This window comes from Gekko japonicus, unplaced genomic scaffold (assembly GCF_001447785.1).
Source record: "Gekko japonicus isolate JY-2015 unplaced genomic scaffold, Gekko_japonicus_V1.1 scaffold400, whole genome shotgun sequence".
Classification (NCBI taxonomy): Eukaryota; Metazoa; Chordata; class Lepidosauria; order Squamata; family Gekkonidae; genus Gekko; species Gekko japonicus.
Genome location: NW_015165246.1, coordinates 244177 through 256784, shown reverse-complemented (window position 1 = coordinate 256784; position 12608 = coordinate 244177). Strand labels below are relative to the sequence as shown.

Below are 12608 nucleotides of genomic sequence, written 5' to 3'. Positions count from 1 at the left end.
CTAACATCACCAGGACCTCATTCCTGAGACAAAATAAGGTTATGTTTGGTTTCTGTATTTTCAAAGGGCAGGCCTCTTTACAAATGTGCCTCACTATAACCTGAGGTGTTTTGCACAGGGCCTATTTAAGCAGCAAACAGGTTCTTCTGTTATCATCTGAAAACTCAAGCAAAGTGCAGATAGAGCTCAAAAACATCTTTCCCCTCCCTGCTGTACTTTTTAAAAAAAACTGGTAGAAGAATGTTACGCATAATTTAACAATTCACTTAACACATTGTGCATCTTGGTTGGCCCTAATGAAGATATTCTTTTTTTTCTTTCTTTCCAGAAAGAGACATCAGCAGATTGAATGCTAATATGGAATAATGGTTAGGATGTTGGACTCTAATCATTGTGGTAGAACAGAGTCAGTTCCCTACTCAGCTATGAAACTCACTAGGTGACTTTGGGACAGTTATTCTGTAGGGTTGTCAAGATAAAATGGGGAAGGAAAAACCATATTAAACCTTGTGGAGCATCTTCAAAGGAGGGTGAGATAAAAACATACCAAACACAGTATACTGAAAGATTGGGAAGTGTAGCTTTAGGATACCCAGGGCTTTTTTTGTAGAAAAAGCCCAGCAGGAACTCATTAGCATAATTGGCCACACCCAATAGCAGAAACTCATTAGCATATTAGGCCACACCCCTGACAGCACAGGTCATTAGCATATGAGGCCATACTCCTGTGTTACCAGAAGTGTGGTCATCCAGCCACACCCACCTTTTGCTTCTTATTCTGTTTACCTTGTTGTCAAAACCCAGGGCTTTTTTTGTAGCAGGAACTCCTTTGCATGTTAGGCCACACACCCCTAATGTAGCCAATCCTAATGAGTTTCTGCTGTTGGGTGTGGCCTATTATGCTAATGAGTTCCTGCTGGGAGTGGCCAACTCGGGAGCCAGCCGGAACTCCGTTCCTGTGCGTTCCTGCCCAAAAATAGCCCTGAGGATACCTGTGGTGATGATATTTGAACGTCTATGGTACCAGTAATATATGATACAATGAAAAACCCACACACTGCCCTGGTCTGCTTACCAAGCCTTTAATGAGGGCAACTGGACTGACATAGTCTCTGATGGGTTTGAAGTTATCACAGGATTTCAGATTTCTTCTGACTGCAATTTCTGCAGCTGTGTTGGCTTTCCTGGCTTCTATTTCAATCTCACTGTCACACTGCCCGTATACAGTATCCTTGAATGAGAGAAACATCAATAATATTATTTGTATCTTCAAATTCAGTTGGAATCAAGTTTGATGACCCCCCCATGAGATCCCCCATTGACTGAAGGACTTCATCTTGGTCTCACAAATGGGTCTCAATGAATAAGTTCCAAGGCAAATAAGATGCTTGATAACCACATAACTTACCATAGAAAGTGTACGGACATTGTCTTCTGTCTCCATTGGCACTATAAGAGCCGAGATAATGCCTCTCTTGAGGTTAAGTATGTGTACGGGTTCATTTTCCTCAGGATATAGCTGGACTTTCTTCCCATCCTGAACGGTGAATTTTAGTTCATACCTGCCCAAAACAGATAAATAAGATATTTTTGGGAACTAAATGGTTTGTTTACCAGTCAAGATTACTGCTTGATATACTATGTTCCAAAACCAAGTGAGATAGGGAACTTTGTGCACTACAATGCAAGTGAACTCTGTTTTCAAATTCCTGTAATAGGGAAGCCCATCGTCTTCATTTTCCCCAACCATCACTTGCCTTCAGAAAGCATTATTCTGAGACAATTTTTTTCTTCTTCCACAGTTCTATTATATAGTTTGCTGTCAGCCAGAGATGTGGTAGATTTCTGATCAAATACGTGGGCCAAACGGAAACGCGTTCAACACTGCATGCAAGTACTGAGAAAGAAACTGCAACCATCTTAGCTCAGTACAATCAACAGGCTTTAAAAAGTATGACTTGATGAAACGGCATTTCCTTTTTATATTATATATACTGCTGAACATCTTTTTTTTACAAAAATAGTTGTGCTGCTATAACAATGGGTGTGACTCTTCCTCCCTCACATACAGCTGTGCCTGCTCCTTGGCTGACATGACTAGGGTTGCCAAATCGAACTTACCTCACTGGCGGGGGACTCTCGGGTGGCTCCTGGAGCGTGTGCGCGCCGCATGCACATCACAGGAAAGTGACGTCATGACGCCGGGCATGCTGGGGGCGGGGCCACAGCCATTTGAGGGGAAAACTCTATGTTTCCCCCTCAAATGGCTGTGGCCCCACTCCCAGCGTGCCCGACGTCATGACATCACTTTCCTGTGACGTGCACACGGGGGTGGGATTTCCCCCGGGGCCCGATTCCGCGGGGGCGGAAATCGGGCCTCCAAAGCGGGGGAAAATCCCCCCCCCGGGGGGACTTGGCAGCCCTAGACATGATGCTGTTGCTGACCCAGCAAAATGTTTATGTGGCCGGTGTTAACAAAGCACTATCATATTGTTTAATTTGTTTTTTCTAATAAGTTTCAATAGCTTTCCTTTGTTCTTAACCAAAGTTGCATTTCTAACTGTGAAAAATCAGCAGGATGTTCAATAATTATGCTATATAAGAATAGCAATTCTTCCTTTCTTGTGTGTGGTCCACCCAAAAAAGAGATCCATTAATTCTAAGCTTTTTTCTTCCTGCTCCAAGTCAGGCTCTAGGGTTGCCAGCCTCCAGGTTATTTTCCAGCCCAGAGCTGGCAAAACGAACAGGCTCCCAGCTAGAGCCACTGTCCAAGTTTCAAGCAAACACCCAGCCATTTCCAAGAACGAGACCTGCCTCTCACACCTCAGGGCTAGTTCCAGATTGGGGGGGAGGAACTTGGGCAGAAAGTTCCCTGGGGCTTCTTTCCCACCCACTTACCCATGCATCTCACTTTCTGCCTGTGCATCCTTCCTCTACTCAGCACACAAGGCCTCCCACTGCCCATGCTCACAGCCACCTGCACTGCCCGCATCCCGTTCCCTGATGACATTGGGAAATGTGTGCAGCTGGACACATGGATGGTGAAGCACTCACAAGTGAGCAAGCAAGGAAATGGTATGTTGTGGAGATCATTTGCAGTGGGCCCCACCAGAAGCTCTGGACCCCGGCAGCTGCCTCACTTGAGGGTATGCTGATGCTGGCCCTGTTCATGAGACACAAAAGTACTGCCACTGAGAGCCTTAGTTTGCTCAGTGAACTAGAGACACAGAGGGTGCGTTCAGACGGGAGCTTTCTGCCGGCATAAACTGCACCGGTTGGAACCGGTACAGTTTATGCCGGCAGAAACGCGATCACACTTACCTCCATTTTGCGGTTCCCATTGTTGTACGCCCGGTCACACGCTGCAGGCGTCGCCGGTTGTTTGAGCATGCACATAGGCAGCCATTCACAGAATGGCGATCTTTGCACATGCTCAAAACCCCCCCATTACATTTAAACTTTAAAGGTAAGGACTTACCTTTAAAGTTTAAAGCCCAAACTGGCCTCCCTTAAGTCCCGGACTCCTCCGGATAGGTAAAGTAAGGGATTTTTTTTTTTAACAAACGCTCAGGGCGAAGCTTCACCCAAGCGCATATCGCTCTGTTTAAAAGATATATATGGCGGGGGGGAAACGGAAGCCTCAGGCTTCCGACGGAAATGGCTAGGCACCGGTGGAGAGCGATCAGACGCCGGGGAAGATTGAAAGCAACCGTTGCACTCAGTATACCACCACTTGGGACCAGTGTTCACTCTGAGCTGAGTTAGTGTGAGCTAGCTCACAGTTTTGTCACCTCCGGCTCACACATTTTTGCCTTAGCTCAGGAAGGAGGGCTCCAGAGCCAACTAATTGATGCAGTAGCCAAATCACCTGCTCACAACTTTTATGCCAGTCGCTCACAAAGTAGGATTTTGGCTCATGGGACTCCACAGCTTAGAGGAAACATTGCTTGGGACCTAGTGGCAGAGTGCAACGGTGTAAAGGGCTCTACATCGGTTAGGGACAGGAGGCAGATGTTCGCCGTCTGAACGCCGGTGAGTACAGCGATTGCAACCGGCACCTATACCGATGTAAAGCCCCCGTCTGAATGCACCCAGAGAGAAGCAACCTGTTGGAGGCACGTGAGTGAGAGCTTTTTTTTTGGAATGCCTGGTTACTCAATCAGACTCAGTTTGCTCTGTGTTGCTGACCTGGAACTGGAACAAGTGATGGGATGTCAACTGTCTCACTAATGGCTGAGTCAAAAAACTCTCAAGGAGATAAGCATTTAGATCTGTTCTGGGATACCATTTAAAACTATCAATCTGTTCTCTAGGTCTTGAATCTGTCCTAAAATTTCTGCGAATAGATTTTGGTCCACAGAAGCATAACTTTCTCGCTTATGCCCTCCCATTGCATGCCCAAATGCCCTCAAAAACGCTGCTCATGGGGAACTCCTGGGGAATTGGTAATCAAGAATAGCCTGGAGGGAGCCAGTAATCTACCACAGGAGAAGGCACTGGCAAAAATCCCCTCCTTGCATGTGAGGAAATTTTAGGGAGGCTCCAACCATAGGTCTGCTTTTTGAACACCACTGCGCTGTATCTTCATAGCAGATGGGCAGGATCATAAAGCTACACAACAAAAGAATAAGGTGTTCACAGAAGATCATTTAGTTTTTTTCTTACTGGGACATGGCAGTGGCAAAGTCATCTGAGTTCCTTGACTTCTTCAACAAAATCTTTCCCTCAGGGTCAATGCCGGACACTTCTCGGAGGCTACACTGGCTTGTCTTCAACACAAATTTGCATAGTTGTGGGACCTCCAGCTCAACCTGGAACAGAAAGAGTATAACAGATTAATAACACAGCTTTAAGACTGGTTGCAACAAACCGCCCGCAGTTAAGTGTTATGAGAGTGGGAATCTACTGATCATAACAGCAAGTGTAGATATCTCAGTCTCATGAACATAAGAAGGAGATGGAGGCCACCCTGCAGGGTTCACATGCTCCTTCACCCCCCTTCTCCTCTTACATGTGAATTTCCTGTTCTTCTCAAAGGTAGCCATGGTGGAGTGTGGCGGTGGCACAGGGGATTTATCCTCTGGTTAACAGCTGAACTGAACAGGACTGCTTGTCAGTTCAAGCCCCGCACTGGTGTGAGTTGCCAGTCTTTGTCCCCAGCTCGCCGTCCACCCAGCGGTTCAAAAGCTTCGGCGAGTAGATAAAATGGGTACCACTCCTTAAAGAGGGTGGGTACAACCCTCCTCAGGTTTGTTAGCCAATCGGATGGTCTGCGCGTAAGATCCGTAAGCCGGAAAAAGAACTACGCTGCAAGAAATAGCCTGCAATAGGCCACTCGGCCAGACGGTGGCAGTGGTGCGCTGCGACTGAGACAACGCTGACGACATCAAGCGTCGCAGAGGGAAGGAATGCAGCTGGAACACGCCTGGACCTTGCTGCTGACTATCTCCGTTGACTACGATAAAAACATGTGTGTGATTTAATTGATATATGTTGTCTTCCCTTACCCCCAAGCATTGTTAGTCCCATCTGATATTCATGAGTAACTGTACATCGCTCAGAGTTTAGAACTTAAGAAGAACCACACTAGATTAGACCAAAGACCCACCAAGTCCAGCATTCTGTTCACACAGTGGCCAACCAACTACCTCTAGGAAGCTCACAAACTATTGTTTAACTATTTCTTATCAGTGCTGCAATTTGCTAAATCTGATTTGACATCAACCACGGTGTTAATGGTGGTGTAGTCAAAATACAAAATATTAAAGACACATTAGAAGTTATGCTCAGTTGTGCTCATTCATGTAGGTTGCTTATAATGTGTTTTAATATCTTGCATTTTGACTGTTATGTATGAGTTTGTGTGTGTCTATAAACTTTTTAGATCCCCTGGCAAAGCTATGGCAAAACATGTGGGGCCTTTTTACTATTCCATCAATAAGTTTGCACTTCGCCACTGCAATCTCAGCCTTTGTATCAAAATCAGGGGGATAGTCAGACTATTGCAATTCCCTAACTGCAGTCCAGTGTGTGGGGCTGTGTCTGTGTGTAAGGTTATCAGTTGCTGTGGGGGACAAATTACAGTGAACGGTGTTGGAGTAGAGAAATCATTTATATGAGGGGATTTACTTGTGACATGTTTCTGAACAAATACAAAGGAACCATCGGGACAAAAGAGGTTCTGTTGCCTTTATTAAATATTCCACTCAAGTTCTCCTTCCTTACCTTGCAGCTAATTTTGGAGCCAGTCCGTGAATCTGCTGTTCCTGACACTCCACTTGTTGTTTCTGCTTCATAGCTGAAGGCATAATTTCTGAGGTGCTTAAATTTGGTTGTGTCTCCTACAAGGTATAATCAAGAAAGCATGCATTTGTTCATTGACACATACTTTTTTCCAGATTTAAATCATTGCAAAATACCAACAAATTAAAAAAAGAAGAAGAGATCAGGTTTTAGAGCTCTTTGGGTATTTCTCTTTCTTGAGGGAACTTTTTTGGCATGTTGAATCCTGATCCATATAGCAAATTGTGTACAGAAACATGAACAAGGGCTTGAAGATCTATAGACAGCTGTTTAAGAGGTGTTTCGTTTCCCACTCACAGCCCCCTGCATCATAGTCAGAACTATGAATCTGAAAAATCTGGAAATCCCCAATATTAACTTTTTCATTTTTAAGTGCCGCTTCATGCATTATTTTTGTGCGTGTGGGTGCAGCACCAAAAACTGTCAAAGCCGAAGAGTCAGCGCTGTCCGAAGACGTTTCCGTGGTCATGTGGCCAGCATGACTAAACACCGAGGTGCACGGAACGCTGTTACCTTCCCACCGAAGTGGTACCTATTTATCTACTTGCAATTTCTTGCTTTCGAACTGCTAGGTTGGCAGGAGGGATTATTAATATACCGACATATAAATCAATCCCAGCATTTTCAAGCAAGGGGGATGTCTGTGTGAAACCAAGTTTTGCTGTGCTCTTTCCTCTTCTGTATGTGGCTCTACATGAAAAAAGGCTTCTCCATGGGGGAGGGCCTGTAGGCACAGGACTTTTACAGTATTCAAATACTATGGAAAAGATGGTCAGCGCTGATCGCTCTAAAAGTGCAGTTCAGCCAATGAGGAAACCTATTCCAGACACCACATCTCCAGCAACAAGTGAGGAGAGCAGTCAGCTCCAACCGTAGGTCCAGCTGGAAAGATTCTCGAGGGCAGCAGACAAGAGAATCTAGAGTATACAGCATCTATCTGAAAATAACCTGGGCAGAAATATAAAGATCATTTTCTACCAGCGGATGGTGGTGAGTGATTTTTGCCAGTCCACCTCACATTGCACACACCGCCTCTGCTTCACATCCTATGCCATTCCTAAGCGTTCCCTTTCCTCAAGCAGTATATGAGGAAGCCCAGAGAGCTAAAGCCAGAGTGGAATTGGCAGAAGCGGCCCGCTTCTTCCACTGGCAACAGAGAGACTTATGACACTGGAAAACAACCTTTGAATTCAGTCCAGATTATGCCAAGCAATTAATCATTATGTGTGCAATACAGCTGCCAAATAGGCATTTAAATACACTGACAGTGCAGTCTGGCATACATAAGTGCTGTCAAGTTGCAACCAATTAATGGGAACCCCAGCAAGGGGCTTTCAAAGCAAGTAAGAAGCAGAGGTGGTTCCCCATTGGCTCCTTCTGCAGAGACCATGGTGGTCTCCCACCCAAGGTCTGACAAGATTGGGCTACGCCATGACACCTTCCCTCAAGCGTAATCCTTAACAGAGTTATATTCTTCCAAGTCCATTAACGTCAATGGGCTTAGAAGGGTATAACTCCTCTTGGTATTGCCACGTGACTCCTATAGCACAAATCAGTAGGCACGAAGAGACTTTACTTTATGGATCTCGTTGCCTCACACTTGCTCCCATGAGAAGACGGTTTTGCCTCCTGTACTTACAGGACAACACAACTGTTTCCTCTGCTGTTTGTGGGATCGTTCTTTCCACTACTGATGCCTACTGTCTTAATTATTTTTTCTAATTAAATGTGGATTGAATGCTATTGGATTGAATGGTCTTGGATCCAATTTTTCGAAATGGTTGAGAGAAAAGTGATCAATACGTAATTTTTTTCTGAGCTGGGGTTGAAAAGGCAAGTTAGTCACGATGGTCTGTAGATGGTGCTAAAGCACTGTACCAGGAAAAGCAAAGCTTATCGTGGAAAGATAGCAAACCACCAGCTCATCATATACTTTGACCCTCAATATGAACACTATGTATCAAGCCAAGAAGTCAGGAACAAACATGTTTCTTTACAGAGGTTGCTCTTCAACATTTCCTGCTTCTTGACCTCTGTCATGTTCATATTTCAATCTGTCAGCCATTTATTTTCAAGCTCTTATTTTATGTAAATGTCCAAAACCAGGGTCCAACTCCAGATGAATCTATTTTATTGGCCCACATATGGGACATTCCGATGTGAATGCTAATAGTTATAACAGGTAACAGCATTCAGTGAGTCTCAGATTTTCAGAAATTCAAAAAGTTGCCTGGGATTACTAGAATTCACATATGATTGTCAGCCTCCTCATATTTTGGACATTTACTGTAACATCTCAGTGTAGACTGACAGGCAAGTGGGAAATTAGTTGGGAAAGTGAGAACAGAATTTGCCTGCTTGCACCTTGGATAAAATGTACATTATTTCTTTTAATTTTGTTTGAATCGAAATAACTTTTAAAACTGCACTAACAAAACTCTGTACAATGCAAGAGACCGCCACTCTTAACCACTACATGTGTGGAGAAGCCAGTTTAAAAACTGCTCTGTGGGGAGGGGGGCTGCCACCAGTGTCTAACCAATCAGTGCTGACCGCAGCAGGCTTCTACACACAGAACTGATTTCCCAACAAGACAAGATTGGACATCTACAGAAAACACAGTGGGCTAATGACTCCCTCATGTGTGTGGATATTTACTCTACAAAAGATACAACCAAGAAGTCACTGGGCAACTTGAAACAAGGTCTGGCATAAAAGGAACGGATAAGGGCTTACTTGAGCAAGCTGGATTTTCACCTTCTGACCTCTCATGCTCTGTAAAGGAAAATTAAATTGCAATTAGTTTCACACTGCCTTTCAAGCCCAGCAGCAACTGGTATCCAGAACCAAATGTAAAATGCCTAGTTTATCACAATGAAAAAACAACAACAACAAGAAACAATTAGTGTAGTGGGAAAATTAATTTTAATTCACCCTGAGACCCCTGTGTGTTTTGCATATGCTTCATCAGGGGGATTTTTGAATTTCTGTCTTTTAAAAGTGTGTTTTAAAATGAATGCTTTTAAAGATTTTTATTTATTCTTGCATTTATTTCAGATCCCCCCTGATGCAGCATATGTGAAATGTGTGGGAGTCTCAGAGTGAATTAAAATTCATTCTCCCAACTGCACTGATTGTCTCCTGTTGTTTGGTCTGTTCTTGGTGTGGCCCTCATTCTCATCACTGGTTTATTGTAGAAGCAGCACAGCCATAAAGAGGAAGATTGTGTGGGATTTTGCAACAATTGTACGTTGGAAAGATTTTGCAAGAGCTTATAGGCAGGGCGATAAAAGTACCCGGTTAATGCCTGTACTTTGGGGAGAGCAGACTACAGAAAATTTGGTCCTGGGGCAGTGTGCCCTCTAAGCTGAGTTAGTGTGAGCTAGCTCACAGTTTTTTAGCCTCTGGCTCACACATTTTTGTCTTGGCTCAGGAAGGATGGCTCAAGAGCAAACTAATTTATGCAGTAGCCAAATTGCTCGCTCACAACTTTAATGCCAGTAGCTCACAAAGTAGAATTTTTGGTCACAAGACTCCACAGCTTAGAGGGAACAGTGTCCTGGGGATATAATTGGTCTAACACCCCCCCCCGACTCCTGTAGTGTATAGCGAGGCTACAGAGGAGTAAGTCTTTTGATGTTTTCAGAACTGGAACAGAAATGCAAAAAGGACAACCATCGTCCCAATGATATGAGAATCTAAGAGATACCATACACTTTCCACAGACCATTTATTTGACTTCACAAGCCTAAAGCAGGGTCCAATTGAGACAAGATATTGACTGAAGTGATTTGTAGATTGAGCTGCCAGGCTAATTTCACTTTATAAACCTCGGGTTAATAAGAATGAATAAGGGGCAATCTTTTACATTAGCGAATTGTAATGACTTGGATCCACTGGAACATTTCCATAGACAGGATTTCCATCTGTGCTAGGATTGCCATCTCTGGAATGGGAAATATCTGGAGATTTTGGGAGTGGAGTCTGGGCAGGATGGGGTTTGAGGAGGGACCTTGACAGGGTATAATGCCATAGCGTTCACCCTCCAAAGCAGCCATTTTCTCCAGGGGAACTGATCTCTGTCGCATGGAATTGAATTCTAATTCTGGGAGATCTCCAGGCCCCACCTGGAGGTTAGCAACTCTAAATTGGGGGCTGTAGCAGGAGCTGGGAGGCAAGAAAGTCATGTACCACAATGCCAAAATCCTTCCATCCCCAGAAATGCTGTGATGGATGCCAGCCAATGCACAAGTAAGAAAAATGCAGGGTTATCAGTAGATGTAACCGACTGCGTAATTGAAAATAAACATATTGCAAACCATCTTATCTGTATGCCATACAAATGAACATTCTGCTTTCAGCAAGTAAGACTTCTTAAAATGTTTGCTTTTAAAGGATAGGACATTGTTAAAAGGACTCTTGCTCTTCAGTGGCAATCTGACTGTAGACAGTACTGGTAGGTGATTAACTGCAGGCTTTGCCTGAATACTTAAAAGGACCCATTTATCCAGCAGAGTATCTAAACAAACATTTTTTAAATCCAGGAGCTGATATGTTGCTATTCCAGTGAATCCGCAAGTTACGCTTAGGGCAGCTATAATATGCCAAGCCACTTTCCTGTTCAATAGGTCTGAGTTTCCAAGCCACAGTATAAGCCACAGTCCCGCTGCCCAAAATACATTGAACAATCAGACAAAAAAGGAAGCTACACCGCAGGCAACTACACCATGCTTGCACCCTGATCCTAAGCATGCTCATTGGGAAACAAGTTCTATCCAAACTGATGGGTATTCAGTTAGGATTATTCTGTAATCTTGAGTCAGTGAGATCACTGACTTAAACTGGACTGACGCCCTAATCATGCACATTGTTTGCTCTCTTAGATTTGAGTCCAATAGTACCTTAGAGAGTAGCAAGATTTTCAGGGTATAAACTATCAAGAGTCCAAGCTCCCTTTTGCTACGTTTGCTCAAAGCCTGCTTATGTGTATATACTCGGAAATCGGTAGCCTCTGTATCCACTCGGATTTATTCCTAAGCATATCTCCATAGGACTGTCCCGTTAGGGTGTCCCCAGGCTTGCAGCTACCAATCGCAACATATATGCTAGTCAGTATGGTGTACCGTGCATTTGTTTAAAAAATCTCAAGGTTTTAGTAGCCCTGTTCCTTTTTTAAATCTCAAGGTTTTAGTAGCCCTGTTCCATTTTATTAAGGCAGACTGTTGATTTTCCCCTCCCCCTCTATAGAGAAATTCCAAAACAAAGCGGTACCATGGGGACTGATCAAAATCTAATAAACCGAGTCCCTTGACAGACGTGGAGTCCTGCCACCGAATACCATCCTGCAAATTGTGCCACCCGATCACATCACCGCAGACCAATAAAATGGTTATAATCTCAAAGGCCTCTTTAAAGGAGAAGAGGGGGCCAGGCACAGTGCATACAGACAGGCAAAAGCCGCACCAGGCTAACAGCATATAGGATGTCAAATAAATCAGTCACGCACCAAATGCAGTGAATATGGGTTCATATCAGATTTCAAAAGATCTAACAAGAAGTCACAATCCCTCATGGCAACAGGCTGCAAAACAAGGGAACATCCACATCACTGTGATCTGCTGATTCTTCTTGGCCTACCCAGCCCATGTCAGTCTCAAGGTCATATACATGATCATCTCTCATGGATAGCACCATCAAGTACTCCCCTCCCCTCCTCCACAATCATGCCAAGATGCTACTCACGTGCCAGGGCACCACTGCTGAGCAGCAGGAGCAGCCACAGCTGCGGTGGGCCCATGTTGAGCGAGGGACCCTTTGGCTCCTCCGCCCTCTCCTGTTTTCCTCCTGGCCAGCGTCAGAGAGACTGAGCATCTCCTTCTTGGACCTGTCCTTATATACTCCCTTGCAAGCAGCTGAGCCAAACGGTTTAGAAAGTTCAGAGCAAATTACATTAGGTCCAAAGGTTAGAGTCCTGGAGCCGCTTTGCAATATCCACAGAAGGCCACTCAGGGCTGGTTCAGCCAGCGGCAGCGTGAAGAAGGCACGGAAGGGCAAAACAATCACTAAGGCACCTTGTTCAGCCAGCCTGCTGAGCATTTAGCATTGGGTATAATCATGTAAATTATAATATTACCCAAAGAAGGGGAGCTTATATTTTAGAGGGGCAGGGTGTTCTGTGTGCTAGGAACATCACTTGATGGCACCTCTGAGTTGGGATGAATACTGGAATGCAAGAAAGGATATTGTGAAGCTAGGTATATGTAGTTACGTGGTCCACCAAACAATCACTTGTGAAGCATCCTTGA

At 44.4% G+C, this 12608-nt stretch overlaps 1 protein-coding gene across 1 annotated transcript in view; it reads right to left on the bottom strand.

Moving 5' to 3' along the window:
- Positions 1-12100, bottom strand: part of APOB (apolipoprotein B) — a 55224-nt gene extending 43124 nt beyond the window's left edge. The window contains 6 exon segments of the mRNA XM_015410076.1: positions 1076-1231; positions 1409-1562; positions 4666-4811; positions 6226-6341; positions 9040-9078; positions 12046-12100. Coding sequence (XP_015265562.1) covers positions 1076-1231; positions 1409-1562; positions 4666-4811; positions 6226-6341; positions 9040-9078; positions 12046-12100 — 666 coding nt within the window.
- Between the last annotated feature and the right edge of the window lie 508 nt (positions 12101-12608).